The sequence below is a fragment of the Kogia breviceps genome, chromosome 5, assembly GCF_026419965.1.
Source record: "Kogia breviceps isolate mKogBre1 chromosome 5, mKogBre1 haplotype 1, whole genome shotgun sequence".
NCBI classification, from domain to species: Eukaryota; Metazoa; Chordata; class Mammalia; order Artiodactyla; family Physeteridae; genus Kogia; species Kogia breviceps.
This window is the reverse complement of record NC_081314.1, coordinates 137,701,767-137,720,273: the sequence shown is the minus strand read 5'-3', so window position 1 is coordinate 137,720,273 and position 18,507 is coordinate 137,701,767. Positions and strand designations below refer to the sequence as shown.

Here is an 18,507-nt window from a genome sequence, read left to right as displayed (position 1 = left end):
CATTCAATTTCCTGCTAAAGTAGAATGTCTTGCATTACTGTTAGCCCTTCAAGTCAGCATAGAGCAGCAGTCTCCTTCATTTCTTCTGGAAACTTTCCACTTTGGAACCCCCAAAAGAGTAGCCAGCAGTCACCAAGGTGGGTTGCCTCCCACTGTCTGGTGCATGAGACCGGTAGGTGGGCAGCTTCCTTCTGGTTGCCATGGAAATGACCAGGGCCACTGGCCCTCTGAAAACGGAAAAGAACAGCAAGTGCAAGAACGGGCATTCCGTCCGTCCTGCCTTGCAGACTATACCAGCTGTCAAGCCAGAGTGAAGGATCAGGCAGAGGTCTGGGAGTGGCGGAGCCAGCCTTGCAGTGGAGCTTGAGATGTAAGTAATTTCTCTGTTCTTTTTGGAAAAGCATGTCTAGCTTAACAGTTTTTAAGGGCTTCACAATTTCTGCTGCATGGCAGGAAAGTTCTGTGATGGTTTGAAGAATCACCACCGGCACCACCTTCTTCTTGGAGTGTTTGCATTTCCTGAATATAACGCATACTTAAAAGTCACTTTCACCGTGAAACACTCCTTTAAGCTTCGAGGCATATGAATTGCTCTTTACTGAGATTCTGCCTTTAAAAGGAAATGTTTTCAGTACGTTAAGCAAAGAATGAAATGGTCTTCTCAGTCCCTACATAGATAAACTCACTTAGGTTAATATTATATAACAAATATCGCCGTGGAATCTGAGCTTCCTGTTTCTATTTTTAAACCTGGCTAAAATAAAATAAAAAAAGAAAACAAAAACATCCGGCTATATTTTCCTGTTGGTCTTTAATGCTAAATAACAATTAAATGAAAGAGATTTGTGTCATATCTCTTTTCCTTACCGTGATCACCAGCAAAACTAGGAACTCTCAAAACATTGGCTTTTATTGTTTCTTTGCTCTGATTTAATCTAATGGTATTACATTTACTGTTTATTTACACACTTTTCATAAGAAAACATAAGAAGACAAGAAGAAGCCAAATTTAGATGAGCAAATTTAGATCAACATTTGGATTGGTTAACTTTTTAAAAAATTGGTCCTTGTATTCAAAAGTGAAACAAACACGATAAATACTGTAGTAAAACAGTGATGGGGCTGTTTTAATCAAAACCAGTAATCCTTACACAGTTCTGCATATATTCATTGTTTAATAAATATGTTTGGGGGCAGTTTTTTAGCAATAAGTGTAGGGGTGTGTATTGAGGAAAGAAAATGTTTCAAAAGAATTGTGCATAATATTTATAAAAACCTGTCCTTAAATACTACCCAAACTATCAGACTCATTTGTTTGAAATGTTTTTTTTAATGAAAAGGGTGATATTTCACAAGTTTTTTACTTTTATTTTTATACCAAACAATTCAATGTAATGCATCATTTAAAAGTAATGTTTGAAAGGAAAAAAGATTTCTCATCATGTTTTTTGACAGAAATTGGGCATTTTCTGAAAATAACAGATTCAATACAGTATCTATGGAAATGAATACTTCTCCCCATTTGACATAGCACTCCCAATTTTCTTTTTTGCATCAATATTTTTATTGCTTGGACCTAGTATATGATCCACTTTTAAAATTCAGGGTCTATGGAATTCCCTGGCGGTCCAGTGGTTAGGACTTGACACTCTCACTGCCAGGGGCCCGGGTTCGATCCCTGGTCAGGGAACTAAGATCCCATAAGCCATGCAGCGCAGCCAAAAAAAAAGAAAAAATATTCAGGGTCCAGTGGCTCGTGTCTCTGTGTCAATGGAGGGAAGAGACAATCCACACAGTTCCATGGGTGTGTGATTAAGGGGGCCAGACCTGCCGAGATGGGGGTTGGTGCACCAATGATCTAATTAGCTAAACGTATAGCAAGCCATTCACAGGAAATGCTTGAAGGGTTTGCTACCATTGGTTAATAAACTCTCACAAGAACCTGTGTCAAGTAGAAGGGTGCAGTAGCTACATATTTTAGTTAAGACTTCCCACTGGCCTGCTCTCTGAGAACTTTTGTCCCACATCGCATGACTATGTTAACAGCAGCAGCGTTCAACCAATGTTGTCCTTATTTTAAAATCTAATTTATAAGCCATTTCTTTTTTTTAAAAAAAAAAAAAAAGGTGTTCTGATGCTTGTGCATAATAGAACTCACTTCATTCCTTTTGTTTCCCATTCATCCAGCGTGAGGTTTCTATGCACACCTGAGGTTGGAGGTCACGGAGTCCAGTAATAGAATCCGAGGCACGGAACGTCATGTGAGTAGGAACTTGACCCTGAGGTGGGAAATGAAACTGTAATTTCCACCATGACTGCTTAGAGTATATTTGGCTGTCTGGGTTCAAATCTCAGTTGTTTCCTTCTGGCTCTGTGACTTTGACCAAGCTATTTAACCTCTCTGTGTCTTCATTTTCTGATAAGAAAATGGGGCCATGAGATCTACCTTTACGATTATTGTAAGGATTACGTGAAATAAAACACGTAAAATACTTCAAACAGTATCTGGTACAAAAAAGCACTTATTAAATATTATTTATCTTTGAAAAGTATGTGTAGTTCCTAATTTCAGTCATTTTTCGACACACATGGAACTCCCACATTTCTTATTTGAAAGTACATTGCCTGGGCTTCCCTGGTGGCGCAGTGGTTGAGAATCCGCCTGCCGATGCAGGGGACACGGGTTCGTGCCCCGGTCCGGGAGGATCCCACGTGCCGCGGGGCGGCTGGGCCCGTGAGCCATGGCCGCTGAGCCTGCGCGTCCGGAGCCTGTGCTCCGCAACGGGAGAGGCCACAACAGTGAGAGGCCCGCGTATCACACACACAAAAAAAAAAAAAAAAAAAAAGTACATTGCCTCTTATCGATGACCATTTTCTATATTTAGCTAGTTTAGCCCTGGGAACACAGGGCTGAGGGGCAATAAAGGTGTGTGTAGTGAAATGTTAATACAATAACATCTGTTCTCTATCTAGTAGTCTGAACTCTCTTGGGAGTCAAGAGTCCTATATTTGATGAGTTAAGTCCGAGGTGTCTGTTAGCTATTCAGGTAGAGCTATCCAAGTGAGAGGTTAGGTACAGGAGCATGAAGCTCGGGGAAGGGTGTGGGAGGGGTTCATCATCAGCATATAGATAATACTGAAATCCAGGCCTGAGCGGGCAATCACCAAGGGAGTGGATATACACAGAGAAGAGAGCCAGGCGCCAAGCCAGGGACAGACATGCAACTCAGGGAAGACGAGCAGATATCAGCCAGATACTAAGAAGGAGTCAGCATTGAGGTAGCAAGAGAAACAGGAGCCTGTGGTGTCAAGGAAGAACAGAAAGGTCTTTGCTCAGGAAGGAGGGAGCTGGCAACCATGTTGAATGCTGGTGAGAAGTCAAGCAAAATGAGATGACGACATTAACCATTGGTTTTGGCATATTTGGGGGGTGGGAGTCATTGGGAATCTGATAACAATCATTCCAGTGGAATGACCATAAGAACAGCCAGCTGAGAGTGGCTTAAAAAAATCTAATGTAAAACAGGCACTGGGCTCTCTGTATCATTATAGATTTGCTTGCAAAAGCTTGGCTTTTAATTTCGTTTACGCTTAACTGATGTGGACCTATAAGAGGTCTGAAGTAGGCAAGCACTGTCGTCCATGGATCTAGCCTACTAAAGATCCGTGAAAGATGTGAAGACAGTTTAAGAGATGAGGGTAGTTTCTTAGCAGATGAGAAATAGAAAACACTCCTGACACAGGGGGCAACATAAGCAACACGAGGGAGGCATCACACACACACACACACAAGCCAATACACACACACACACACACACACACACACACACACACACACACACACATCCATCAGGACTTGTTCTAACAATATTCCCTGTTGCCTTTTCATTCCAGTTTTGATCCATTTCCCATAAAATGATCACTTCTCATTTGCATTTCTGAACTGCCTGGGCTCCAACGTCATTAGGAAGCCAGGATCTTCTCCGTGTCCAGGAGCTTTACAGGATTCCTTTGGAGTCATGCCTAGTCACCATTTCATGGGTATTCAGTTTAGCCCAAATTGTGTTGCCCATATTATCCACTAGAGTTCTGCTCTTGTCACAAAAATAACCTTCAGTGAGTCATCGATGAGGTCAGGAGGCATTCTTTTCAAATAAAATTCTTATGTTAGAATAGTTTTAGACTTACAGAAAAATTGTGAAGATAGCACAGAGAGTTCCCGTATACCCTGCACCCGGTCTCCCCTATTATTAACATCTTACATTACTGTATTATACATTTGTCACAATTAATGACCCAATAGTGATACATTATTATTATTTTAACTAGTATCTATATTTTATTCAGATTTTCTTAGATTCCTAATGTCCTTTTTCTGTTCCAGGATCCCATATTACCTTTAGTTGTAGGCACGTAAAAACCCTAAAAAATCTTCCAAGAAAGCAACAAGGTTCAAATTACCTTTGGTTCCAATATTTGTAACCAAAACCACTAAAGGAAAACTTTAACTCTTACTTGTCTAAAATCTAATGGTTGAATACAGATGAAAGGAAAGAGCTTAAGGTTTACATCTTAAGGAAATAGTTTAAGGTATTTTATGGGCTGTAAAAATGTACAACTGTAAGTGGAAGACCTGAATCCCTTTTTATTGTTCTGGAAGCAGGTAATTAAAATATTAAAGGTCTGCCAGCATTTTTTTGTTTTTCATCTCCTAGCAAAGGGATTACTCAGACTTATTTTCCTTGGCAACCTCACAGTCATATAATACAGGCCCAGTGATTTGAGCAAAGCTCTCCCTGAATTAGTTTCACAAGACTGGATGCTTAAATGCTAGATTGTGGGGAAGTTTGCAGCCGGGGTTATTATAAGCCCTCAACGGAGAGCAATTAAGGCAATGGCTTCTGTTGCCCACAGATTATCTGTGAGATCAATATATACTAACTCAGCTCATGCCTCCCTTACACCTGGGGAAGCCGTGTGGAGTGAGGAAGAAGGATGGTGACCTGGGGTCCTGACTTGGGGCCCCTGGTCCCTACCCTAGGTGAGTGTGTTTCACCCTTTGTCCCCATAAGATTCACAGAAAAGTTCCAAGGCAACTGCCAACTTAGATGATGCTCACTGGTAAAGTCACAAGAGGTTCAGGATGCCTCATGGGTCTTTTGCCAGATGTCATTCGATGACCTTCCAGGAGACTCTCAGGCAAAGCATAAGATATTGAGCTTAAATTGCCACCCTCTCACCAGTACACAAAATCTCCTTATACTTCCTCTGTCATGGCGGAGCCACATGCTGACATTCCTGCTAAAGAAGAAGATGGATTTTGCTTGCTAATTTGATATGATACACTCCGCAATTCCAGGAGGTAAACAGTAAAAGAGGAAGTAAAGGATCAATAACATGCCTCTCTGACTTGGCTAATATAGGGATTTATTTGGATCATATAAATATTTACAGAGTACCTCTATGAGTCAGGCACTAAGGGCTGGGACAGCCATGGTTGGTGTGAAGACCAGGGCTCTGTCACATCAGAAATCTGACTGACACAGCATACCAGCAGCAATTGTTCCAGCATCCAATAGGCAAACTAGTGGGTGAAATCAACATTCAATTATGCTGAATGCTTTCAAAACATAAAACGTCTGCTTTTCAGTTAGTTCTTTAAAAAAGTAGCTTTACATATATATGTATATATATATAAAGCTATTTTTAAAAAACATTTCTTTATTTTTATTTATTTATTTTCTTGGCTCCATCAGGTCTGAGTTGTGGCACGCGAGATCTTTGTTGCGGTGCTCGGATTTCTCTCTAGTTGTGGCACACGAACTCAGTAGTCGTGGCGCGAGGGCTTAGGCGCCCTGCAGCATGGGGGATCTTAGTTCCCCCAACCGGGGATCGAACCTGCGTCCCCTGCATTGGAAGGCGGATTCTTTACCTCTGGACCACCAGGGAAGTCCCCAGTTAGTTCTTAATTATCTTAGTCTAGACGCTTGTGAGAGCTTTAGTTCATTTCTATCACTAACTACGTTTAATCTGAAAGCAGTAATCCAGCTGATACCTGAAGAGATCCTGGCTTCACCAACCAGTGGGCACAAATAAGGTTTAATTAACACTAATTGCTTGTATCTGGTTGGTTTGTGCTTCCATCTACCTGATACAGGTCTTTGCCTCCTTCCCACCCCCATGTCTACCCAAACAGAGTCTCCTCTAATCATTTCTTGGGGTCCCCAGGAGTGCCTCACCTGTATTCACAAACAGTCCTTTCATGTGCCTCTGTCCCCAGCCACCATTGGATGTTGGCTGCCATGGGGCTCCCTGTTAACTTGTTGCCCGGAGAGCAGTGTCTGGGGACATCCCAGTCTGTCCTCCAGGAGAGGCCAAAGGATGCTATCTGCCCCTCATCCTTCGCTGTGCCAGAGCTGGGCTGCCCACAGTGCAGAAGTGTCCCCTGCTAGGTGTCACACTTTCTCACCTGTGCAGGGGCCACTGTGCCCCGCATCTCCGAGTTCTTGAGAGCCGTCCATGCAGTATCTGCCTACAACTCCACTGGACTCAGCCCAAGGCTTTAATTAGTCTGGGTTAAGAAGAGGCAAGTGCTGTCCCGTACCTCCACTCATTCCTGCCCCAGACCCTCACACATCATCTTTACTCTTCGTTCTTTCTTCTCAACAATTCCACATATACAAATAACCACCTGGATACGGTCATCCTCTGAACTCATGAGACGTGTCCAGATGCATCTGTTCAGACTGGGCGGGGTCCAATACAGGGTGGCTACTCTGTGACAGCTCTGAGCTTGGTAGTACAGAAGAATGGAAAGGAGTTTAGGACACTGTTACCCTAAGACCTTATGATCCAGTCTAGCGAGAGTAATAAGACACATGACACAACTAGTGAATATTGCAGGGCTGTGAATAAAGAGGAGCTAGTGTGTTTGATGCAAAAGTGGTTTGATAGGGTGGCTTTGTTTCCCCATAATTTCTGTATCCCTTTCCTATCTCCATTCTAACAAATTCCCACAAACGTAGTGGCTTAAAACAACACAAATTTATTCTTTCACATTTCTGGAGGTCAGAAGTCCAAAATCAGTCTGACTCGGCTACATTCAAGGTATTGGCAGGGCTAATCCTTCTGGAGACTCCAAGGGAGAATCCATTTCTTGCCTCTTCCAGCTTCTAGAAGCTGCTGGCATTCCTTGGCTTATGGCCACATCACTCCAATCTCTGCTTCTGTTGTCACTTTTTCTTCTCTCTCTCTTCCTGTATCCCTCTTAGAAGGACCTTTGTGATTACATTGGGCCTACCCAGATAATCCAGGATAATTTCCCCATCTCAAGATGTTTAACTTAATCACGTATGTAAAATCTTCCTTGCTTTGTAAGGTAATATTCATAGGTTCTAAGGATAAGGACGTGGATATCTTTAGGGGCTGTTATTCAGCCCACCACAATATCCAGCAAGCACAGTAGAAGATCAGAAAGAAAGTGTTTTGATCATATCCCATCCCATACTCTTGCTGTCTCTGTAAACATTTTACACACATTTAAATGAGCAGAAATGGGAATTGGACAGTAATTTCCATTTACCAGACTTGCTCACTAATTTCAAGGCCTTGCATTCCTCAGAATTTACAGGAGGACACTTGTAAATTAGGTTCAAGAAAAAATGATACAGAAAGATCTTTTTGTGTTGTTTTTTTTGTTTTGTTTTTTGCTGTACGCGGGCCTCTCACTGTTGTGGCCTCTCCCGTTGCGGAGCACAGGCTTCGGACACGCAGGCCCAGTGGCCACGGCCCACAGGCCCAGCCGCTCCACGGCATGTGGGATCTTCCCAGACCGGGGCACGAACCCAAGCGCCCTGCATCGGCAGGCGGATTCTCAACCACTGTGCCACCAGGGAAGCCCGATCTTTTTGTTTTATGCTGAGCATGTTCTCTGTTCAAATTTTCAATGCAAGCAGTGCATTAAATTAACCATTACTTCAGATTTGGGGGAAGGTGACTTTAGGGATGTTCCAATATCCCAAATATATATATATTCCTATTATCACTATAATTCTGACATTACAAAATACCATAGTTTATGAATAGTACCATAGTACTCTGTGTATTATAGTTGCTTATGAGTAGTAGTAATAGTACTTACGAACAGCACTAATAGACTATATATTATGACATGCACCTTGCTTTACTCTTATTATAACCTTGTGTGGTAGGTATTATCATTCCCATGCCATATTGAGAAAATTGACTCAGAAAAGCTCTTTGGCCCAAAAATATTCAGTGAGTTTAACAATCACAAAAATGCTTTAAATTGTGTCCCCTGAAGACCCGAATTGCATGCTTGAAGCTAATTTGGCCTAAATTCCAACTTATGGAGACATGAACTTGTATTTCCTCTTTTTCTAGACGAGGAAATCTATCAGATGATAGCAAATAGTGTAGGTCTTACTGTGTAAATCAGACGAGAGATTGATCCCATCAGAATCACAGTGAACCCCGTTTCCTGCCTCTCATGATGAACCGTGTGAACTTCGATGAAGGGGTAGTGATTTTTGTCAAGAGAGACTTTACAAGGCGGTGACTTCAGAATCACTTGGAAGGGTGTGTGAAAATTCAGTGGCTCGTACCAGGGACGGGGAGTGTGCCCTTGTGGAATGTGAAGAAGAAAGAAAAGACAACACTTATCCTAATAAGAAAACATGGGGTAGAAACCCAAATTAGCTTTCAACATTATATGCTTTGAAATATTAAGCAATAAGAACATTATCTCTCTTTCCAATATCATCTCCGTAGTGCTTCTCTCTAAACTGTCTCCTGCAGTGCACTTGTGGAGCAGAGCCAAGGAAAAGGAAAATGCTAGAAATCTTTTTTTTTCCAAAACTCATTCTCAAGGTCCTCCACCTAAAGCCTTCATCCAGCATCTCTGCGAGCTTCTCACCCACAGAACACAGAGTAGCCAACATTTCCTCCCTGGCCTCCGCGGGAAGGGTGATTACACAAACGAGTGGGAAGTGGGCCTGAGAACAGGTGGCCACACAATTCGGGGTCCTAGAAAGGAGTCTCACCCCACACTTCTCCTGTATTTCTATTTAACCCTTGCTATCCCTCTAACAAGGGACAAGGTAGGGAGAAGGCTTAAAGCCCAATCCCCTTGGGCAAGAATGTGTTTACTTAAGGTTGTATTAAGGCTTAACCAAGTGATGTTAGACCCCTGTGTGAGTGGGTTTTTAGCACCAGGCATCTGAAAAGAGTGGATGAGGGTATGACCAAGGAATTAAGAGGAAGGCACAGCAAGGGGACAGCAGGGCAGGAGCTTCGAACTCATTCCCGCCTCCTCAATCCCACTCTCTTGTGCTCTCTACCCCCTCAAGGAGTCCAGATAGTGAAATAACTTTATCGGGAGAGCCTGGAGTTAGAAGGAGTAAGCAAATGGAGAGAGATAAACCTTCAAAGAAAATACAAAAGAAAAGCATTTTCTCACTTAGAACTCATTGTTTTCTGGTCTCCGCCCCTCTAATTCAATCTCCACCTGGCACCTCCATGAACTTCCTTAAGCACAGGTCTACACGGGTCTCCCCTGCTTACAAACCTTCAGCGCCTCACTTTTGCCTCCTGCAGGGGCCTCCAGAGGGGCTGTGTACATCAAAGTGAGTACACGAGATAGTGGGGTAGAGCTGACAATACTCAAACTTCCATTTTTATTTTTCATCTGAAGTATTTAAAATTCTACTCTTCGTGTATAGTATAATTATGGTATTTCTAATACCTTTATCAATTAAAAATTATATCTACTGGGGAGGGGTTTTATTGGTGGGGTGAAGATCAGAAGCCTTTGGAGATCAAACCGCTTAGCTTGGCTGGCACAGTTCCGGCCTCATGGCCCCAAGACACGCCAAGTACCCTAGTCTGAGATTTTGCTCAAGCAACTCCTCTATACGCAGTACCTCAGCTTTCCTCACCCCATCCCCTCTCTTCTCAGTCCACACAGCACCATCTCTGGGAGTCTTTCCCATTTCTTCCTGCCCGACACTTGGTCTGTGTCTTTAATAAGCACTCACCAGGCACCGCACCTAACAGTTAGTTGCCCAGTTGTTTGTTCCCAGAGTACATGCGATGTTCCTTGAGCAACCCACTAGACTCCAGCAATGAGCGAGGCCATTTAACTGCTGTCCATGTCAGCAGGCAGTGTGCACCCTTTTGACAAAATACAATCCAAGAGTATGGGTACACGTCTCACTTTGTGGGAGACACCTAAGATTCCAAATTGTCTCCTTTTCAGGAATTCCTCTCATTTTCACCACCTCCAAATCTTCAAGGATTTTTGCAGGGACACACTGTGGGGATTACATTTAGGAGAGACATCCTCACTTAGCTCCACAAGTCCTGCTTCAAAGTAGGTTTCCTGGGATGCCCAGACGCCGGATTTCTTCTCTCTTTCTTCCCAGTGCTGCATTTAGATTTATATTTCAGACTGTCTGCTTCTTGCTGGAGCATCTCATCAGTGTCTGCTTCTCTTCTCCAGTTTCTTCAATTGAGTCTTTCCCTTAATTGTCTTTGTACTTAAAAAGAAATCACTTCTAATTTCAAATTCAACTTACATCTGAATTAAAATTTGAAATCACTCACTTTTTGATTACTGTAAGGATTTGGAGAGTGTCACTCTATTTTCCCACAATCGTATGTCTTGTCTTTTGTATTAAGACTCTAGAATTCAAAGCATCATTCTTCATGACATTTCAATTCTGTTTCAGGCAAATGGTCCAAATGCTATCCTTCCGCTGACACAATCTCTCCTTACTAGTAATACCTTCTTTTAAACAAAACTAGTCCAGTTTGAAACATTCCTTTTGGAGCCAAGTATAAACATTATCTACATTTTGGGTGTAATCCTAGATCGAGAAGGAATCTGTGTGGAATTTGTTTTGAAGTAACTGATGTCTGTATCTGCTCAATTCAGGAGTCTTTGCTTTCATGCAGCTAGCTGCTAGTATTAATTGCTCTCAGGATTTCTCCAACTGAGATATAAAAATAATATTTCAGGGCTTCCCTGGTGGCGCAGTGGTTGAGAATCCGCCTGCCGATGCAGGAGACACGGGTTCGTGCCCCGGTCCGGGAAGATCCCACATGCCGCGGAGCGGCTAGGCCCGTGACCCATGGCCGCTAGGCCTGTGCGTCCGGAGCCTGTGCTCCGCAACGGGAGAGGCCACAGCAGTGAGAGGCCCGCATACCGCAAAAAAAAAAAATAATAATAATAATAATAATAATAATATTTCAAATGAGTCTGAATAGGAGCTCTGGTTTCTAAACATGTTCAGTGACTCAATGATCAAAGATTTAACGGCCATACACATTGTTTTCAGCATCTTGCCTGAAAAGTTTAGGTGGACTGACACCACCTGAGCTTCTTTTGTCATGGTTGCATAAAGCTGTTCATTGTATCTCACAACCTAGGTATGTCAGAAACTTCTAGTGCCCGCCAATACCCACATTCTCCTCTCCTCTCCTGGCAAAGTGCTGGGCTTCATTTCCAAGCTGCTTGCAGCCACGTGGTACCATGTGGCTGAGTTCCGGCCCGTGAAATGTGGGCAGAAAATACTGTGGAGGGGACTCCCCTGCTGGTCCAGTGGTTAAGACTCCCTGCTTCCCCCGCAGGGTGCGCGGGTTCGATCCCTGGTCAGGAAACTAAGATCCCGCGTGCCGCGCAGTGCGGCCAAAAAAAATACTGTGGAGGACGTGAGGGCCCTAGAAGTTGGAAGAAAGAAAGAGAGAAAGACAGAAAGAAAGACAGAAAGAAGGAAAGAAAGAAAGTAAGGAAGAAAGAAAGAAGGAAGGAAGGAAGGAAGGAAGGAAGGAAGGAAGGAAGGAAGGAGGAAGGAAGGAAGGAAGGAAGGAAGGAAGGAAGGAAGGAAGGAAGGAAGGAAGAAGGAAGGAAAGAAAGAAAGAAAGAAAGAAAGAAAGAAAGAAAGAAAGAAAGAAAGAAAGAAAGAAAGAAAGAAAGAAGGAAAGAAGGAAAGAAAGCAAGCAAGCCTGAGTCGCTGAATGACTGGAGCAGAGCACACCCTCCCTACCTCCACCCTCCTTTAATGGCATTAGACTGCATGTAAGGGAGGAGTGAACCTTTACCCTAGTTTCACTGTGCATTTGTTCATTAGCGGGCAGACTCCAGCATGGCATAAGCAGAATGGCAACAAATAAAACCCACGCCCCCTGCCCCTCCCTATGCCCCTGGCCCTCCCTATGCCCCAACCCTAGGGGTGTGGAGGGGGCTTATATTAGGACACAGTCTGCAAGTCTCAATGATGGAGCCCACAGAAAGCTGGGATGCTGAGAAAATGATCTGTCAGAGGAAGTCAGAGGATTCCAGCCCCGCAGGACCCCTCGACTGCCCCTTCCCAACGCCACTGCTGCCAACCTCGTATCCTGTCAATCTCTCTATCCTACTTTTAATTTTAAAAATTCTGGTCACTCTATGCTAAGTACGTAGGTAATTTTCCTTTTATGTTTCTCACTCAAGAAATATTTCTCTAAATCAGATATTATGAACTCAGCCACTCCCAGGCAGTCCTAGGCGCAGACTTAATATCCCATCCAAACTGTTATTATAATTATTATCACATTACTCTGTGATCATTGGTTCCAGTGTGTCTTTGACTGCGGTAGCTCCTTGACGAAGCTCCTACTAGCTCCTACTAGCTTTATCTTCTAGCACAGTGCCTGGCACAAAGCAAGCGCTCAACAAATGTTTACCGAGTGACTGAAAAAAGCATCGTTTACCAAATGTCAGTGTACCAAGACACTTTTAATTGCTCCTTATAGATATCGCAGTTCAGATTGGCTTGAGTAGGGAAAAAAACTTGGCTCATATATTTTTTAAAAAATCAAGGAAGAATGTCAGGCATGGCTTGATCTGGGTGCTGAGAAAAAGATTGTTAGGAATGCCTCTCTACTTCTTGTCTCTGTTTTCCTCTGTGTTGGCTTCATTCTCAAGCTCACCCATTCTGGACACAAGGCAGTTAACAATAGATTCGTATTTCCCTTCTACAAGCTGAGCAACCCCACGAGAAAAAAGTGTCTTTCCCAACAGTGCCCACCCCTACTATGGGCAGGAGCAGGTCAAGGGGCGGGGGCAATGTGATGTATCTGTGCCCACTTTGCTTATGCCAGGCTGGAATTTGCCCACAGATGAATAGATACATAGTGAAAGTAGGGTGTTCATAATCCACGTTCAACAAACCTAAAGAAAGAAATCCATGGTAAAGCTGAAGGAGATCCTTAAAAAACTAAAAATAGAGCTACCGTATGATCCAGCAATCCCACTCCTAGGCATATATCTGGAGAAAACCATAGTTTGAAAAGATACATGCACCCCAGTGTTCATCGCAACACTATTCTCAATAGCCAAGACATGAGAGCAACCGAAATGTCCATCAACAGATGAATGGATAAAGAAGATGTGGTACATATATACAATGGAATATTACTCAGCCATAAAAAAGAACAAAATAATGCCATTTGCAGGAACATGGATGGACCTAGAGATTGTCATACTGAGTGAAGTGAGTCAGACAAAGACAAATACCATATGATATCGCTTATATGTGGAATCTAAAAAAAGGGGTACAAGTGAACTTATTTACAAAACAAAAGTAGAGTCACAGATATAGAAAACAAACTTAGGTTACCAGGGGATAAGGGGGGGGGGCAGGAATAAATTGAGAGTTTGGGATTGACATATACACACTACTATATATAAAATACATAACTAATAAGAACCTACTGTATAGCACAGGGAACTCTACTCAATACTCTGTAATGGTCTATATGGGAAAAGAATCTAAAAAAAGAGTGGATATATGTATATGTATAGCTGATTCAGTTTGCTGTATACCTGAAACTAACACAACATTGTAAATCAACTATACTCCAATAAAAATTAAAAAAAAAAAAAAAAAAAAAAAAAAAAAAAAAAAAAAAAAAAAAAAAACGGGGCTTCCCTGGTGGCGCAGTGGTTGAGAGTCCGCTTGCCGATGCAGGGGACACGGGTTCGTGCCCCGGTCCGGGAGGATCCCACATGCCACGGAGCGGCTGGGCCCGTGGGCCATGGCCGCTGAGCCTGCGCGTCCGGAGCCTGTGCTCTGCAACGGGAGAGGCCACAAAAAAAAAAAAAAAAAAAAAAAAAAAAACGGAAGGAGAAAACTGTCCAACTAGCATCTCTGTGGAAACCCCATCAGTTGGTTACCAGGGATACTTGTCCTCCTCCATAACCCTTCATGAGGCTTCGGGCATCTGGCCTCCTTGTTCTGGCCTTCAAGTTCCCTCATGTCCAGAAGGCAGTGCCCTCGCTGCTGAGGCCCAGCCAGGGCCTTGACTGCTAGGAAGTTGCTCACAAATCCCTTTGGGGATCTCCAGCTCCACTGGAGAGCTCCAGGAAATCCATATCTTTTCCCCTTCTTACCCCTTGTCTTCTTCCATGCACGCCTCTGAATGGTAACAGCACCTAAAAGAATGAGGTAGACACTTTTGTCACCAGGTTCCAGCTGATGTATAGACGCCCATCTCTCCCTTTCCCTCTAAGGCTGGGGTCAGAGCAGGCCATTGATACTGATGACAGCATTCCTAGTTCTGAGATGATGGGGTTACTGGGACATGAAGTCCTAGAAACCTCCTGTGGAATCTGGGACAGGTGATCATCTAAAATTATCTGTATTTAATAAATTATGCACTGTTCCTTACTAAGTGGGGTACTTGCCACCACATTCTAACACAATTTAAAACTGTTAAGCCTCTCGTTCAGGGAGAATTCTGGATCTACATGTTTCTCAAAGCCCTTTCTTTTACTACAAAATGAACTAATGAATAAATCCTTTAAGAAAACCCTGTACCATGGACCTAGAGATTGTCATACTGAGTGAAGTAAGTCAGACTCAGAAAGACAAATACCATATGATACCGCTTATACGTGGAATCTAAAAAAACAAATGGTACAAATGAACCTATTTACAAAACAGAAATAGAGTTACGGATGTAGAAAACAAACTTACAGTTACCAAGGGGAAAGGTGGGGGAGGGATAAACTCGGAGATTGGGATTGACATATACACACTACTATACGTAAAACAGGTAACTAATAAGAACCTACGGCAAAGCGCAGGGAACTCTATTCAGCGCTCTGTAATGACCTATATGGGAAAAGAATCTACAAACAGAGTGGATCTATATATGTATATGTATCACTGATTCACTTTGCTGTACACCTGAAACTAACACAACACTGTAAATCAACTAGACTCCAATAAAAATTAATTTAAAAAACCATTTGAAAAATCCATTTTTAGAAAGAATAAAAACACAACTTATACTTTAAAAAAAAAAAAGAAGAAGAAAGCCCTGTGCCAACTTCAAAATAAACACAAACACTATCAAACGCCTTATCCAGTATCCCGAATGGAGTTTAGCCTACCTCTCTCCTATGATCCTGTATTTGTGTGTACTTGCAGGAGAGCTTTCTCGGTTCAGCCTTCCTTGCCTTCCTCTTTTGCAGATGAGCCCTTGGGGCAGGGTCCGGGTCTTTTTCATTTTTGTTTCTTCTGCTTGGCCTTACCTGCCTCCTGCCTTTGCCTCCTTCCCCTTCCCTGCTCTCATAGCCTCTGGTCCTCACACGTCGGCCTGCCCCACCTTGGGCCCTGGAAGCAGAATCAAGTCCTTTAGAACATAAGCTCATTGTCTTATTCTGGGCTGTATCCCCTGGACTAGCAAAGCGCCTGCCACCTAGTAAACTCCCAATGGGCATTTGTTGAATGAATGAATGTATTATGATTGCTGTGAACCTATGTCTTACGGTCCATTCAAGTTGACTTGGCTGAGCTGATTTTTAATCCCCCAGCACTCACTCCACCAACCTGCTGATGGACTTGTGCTGCCTGCCTGTGTACCTGAGCCCAGCATTTTTACCTCTGCTCCCCACCTTAGATTTCACATTGACTTACTCTGCCATCTTGTAGCCTCGTCTTGCTCCCTGAGGGATGCAGGTCTGCGCAGCTTCTTCCTGCTGTCACCATCCTCTTTGGACACATGTCACTCCCTGAAGTGACCTTCCATCAATCCTTCCTTACCACGCTTCCTGCAGGAGGCCATCACTAGCTCTGGACTCTCCTATTCAGAGGTCTTATCCCTAGTATCTTGCCATGCCTACCACCAAATGTATGGATGCACTGAACCGTATTGTTTGGTCTGTCTGTTCAGTCATCAGCTAACTCAGGAGAAATTTCCTTGGTTTTGCAAAACTGAAATCTGGTGCCCTATTTCATAATGGGAGTCTTATTCCAATCACACCATAAAAGAAGACCACACGTCCATTGTATGCCAGGCACTGTAGGGCATTTTCCCCCAAATTGGACATCAGGGTTGCTCTTTAAATTAAACATGCATTCCTACCTTATTTAGGTCATTTAACAGTGCTTATATATTGCTTTCTTTTGGAGCCCTATAGTAAGTTATTTAATAAAGTCAGTTTATAAAATTTGTTCTGGGAAAGAAGTAGATGCATCAGGATCATTGTGATTAACTGGTGTGTGATTAATCCTTTCATTGTCGAGTAACACAGTTCAAGTGGATTCTAATACTGGACTAGGAGACCAGGAAAAGTATGAATGGTCCTACAAACAGATTAATTTGATCGAGGGGAGCATGTTTGTCTAGTTAGAAATCGAAGTTTACCATTAACTAAATGTTTCACCGGTATTCATGCTGTGTTAACAGGTAGCACGTGGGTAGCTGATTCCCACAAGGAACTGTTTGTCTCCTGAATTCCAGGAAGTCAGATATTGAGTGGGGCGGGGGGGGGGGGGGTGAGGGGGGGGAGATATGTGCCCGTTTAGAGAGTAGACAGGTATTCAGTACTGGCAACGGGAAGTTTGGAGGATGTGTGCGCTCAAATCACTCCAAATCCCTGCCCACAGACAGGCTGCGGTAGGTCTCCTGTCCGGCATTTGTTCTTGCTAACTTGTTGGCACGTTAGTCTCACTACCAACAGACATCACGGGGAGTTTTCCAGCTCAGGTGAGCAGAGTTCATGGGATTGGCTGAGGCCTCCCAGCAGGTTCTGAGAAAAGAGCATTGCCTGCCCTTGGGCTCCTAGCATTGCCTGCCTTTACTAGAACTGCAAGAGAGAAAGTTTAAGACGGATTGTGTAGGGGGCTCCTTTTCCGGAAGCTGCACATTTCTAATGAGAGGCTGTGGTAACGAAGCCGCACATCTTCTTTCAGGTGAGCTCCAATGAATCGGCTCATGAAGGGGAAGCTCGCTGGCCCTCCCTGAGACAAGAATGGCACCACCCTCTGGGTGCAGTCTCCTTGTGATCGGTGCACTGGGCGTCTTTGCACTTGACTGCTTCGCGAGAGCTCAGAAGAACAGCACGCTAATTTTCACGAAGGAAAACACCATTCGGAAGTGCAGCTGCTCTGCAGACATCCGGGACTGTGACTACAGTTTGGCCAACCTGATGTGCAGCTGTAAAACCGTCCTGCCCTTTGCAGTCGAGCAAACCAGCTACAATGACCATCTGACCATCTGGTTCACAGACACATCTGCACTGGGACTCCTGTTGAACTTCACGCTGGTCCGGGACCTGAAGCTTTCTCTGTGCAGTACCAACATTCTCCCCGCTGAGTACCTGGCTATTTGTGGTCTGAGGAGGCTTCGCATCAGCACCGAGGCCAAGCATCCCTCCCCAGAGCAGAGTTTACTCATCCACGATGGTGGGGAGAGAGAATCCAGAGAGAAGCCTGTGTTATTACACCAAGGCTGGCAAACCTGTATGTATATCTCCTTCTTAGATATGGCACTTTTCAACAGGGAGTCATCCTTAAAATCATACAGTATTGCAAACTCTGCCAGCATGGCCAGCAACTTCCCCTACTTTTCCTACTTTAAAACCTTCCCAATTCTAAGCAACAAAAGCTATGTTGTCACATTCATTTACTAACATTGTAGCTGTGTCCAACCTTTGGGACCTTTGGGACATTATGGATCATTTCAACAAGGACTCTGTGAACAAGGTCAAGGGTATTCCTATCCTCAACTTCACTTCACCCCCAGCCCCCACCTGCTGGCCCTCTCTGCTCTGCGCATGCCCACCCATGGTAAAACAAAATAAAAAGAGCCAAAACGCCTACTTGATTCAGTCCAGGAACGTGCCTTGAGGGCCAGCTAGAGGCTAGGTCCTTGCTACTGGGGGCAGGTGGAGAAATGTCAGATCAGAAATGGAGAGACCAATGCACCCCAGGAACTGCTTAGTGGAGCTCAGCAGAGGGGATGACCCCCAAGAAAGGCGTCTTCCTTCAAAACATTGCCTTAATTTTTTTTTTTTTTTTTTTTGCTTCATTTTGTTAGATAGGTTGGAATTCCCCTAAGTAGGGAATGATAGACTTCAGCCTTTTGAGACTGTGAACGCCACAAAATGATTAGATTCTCTTAGACTGGTATTTTCCAAATGTCTTGTTAAGAATATTC

General features: G+C 43.6%; 1 protein-coding gene across 1 annotated transcript; it reads left to right on the top strand.

The window, feature by feature from the left end:
- The first annotated feature begins 282 nt into the window (after positions 1-282).
- On the top strand, positions 283-18,235 carry EPCIP (exosomal polycystin 1 interacting protein). The gene is made up of 3 exons (XM_059065675.2): positions 283-370; positions 2,188-2,261; positions 17,262-18,235. The coding sequence occupies exon 3, from the start codon at positions 17,321-17,323 to the stop codon at positions 17,978-17,980; it is 660 nt and encodes a 219-aa protein (XP_058921658.1). The 5' UTR covers positions 283-370; positions 2,188-2,261; positions 17,262-17,320; the 3' UTR covers positions 17,981-18,235.
- The last annotated feature ends 272 nt before the right edge of the window (positions 18,236-18,507 follow it).

Bases quoted from the DNA above. Each gene is read 5' to 3' on its own strand.
- EPCIP (XM_059065675.2), top strand. From the start codon at position 17,321: ATGGCACCACCCTCTGGGTGCAGTCTCCTTGTGATCGGTGCACTGGGC.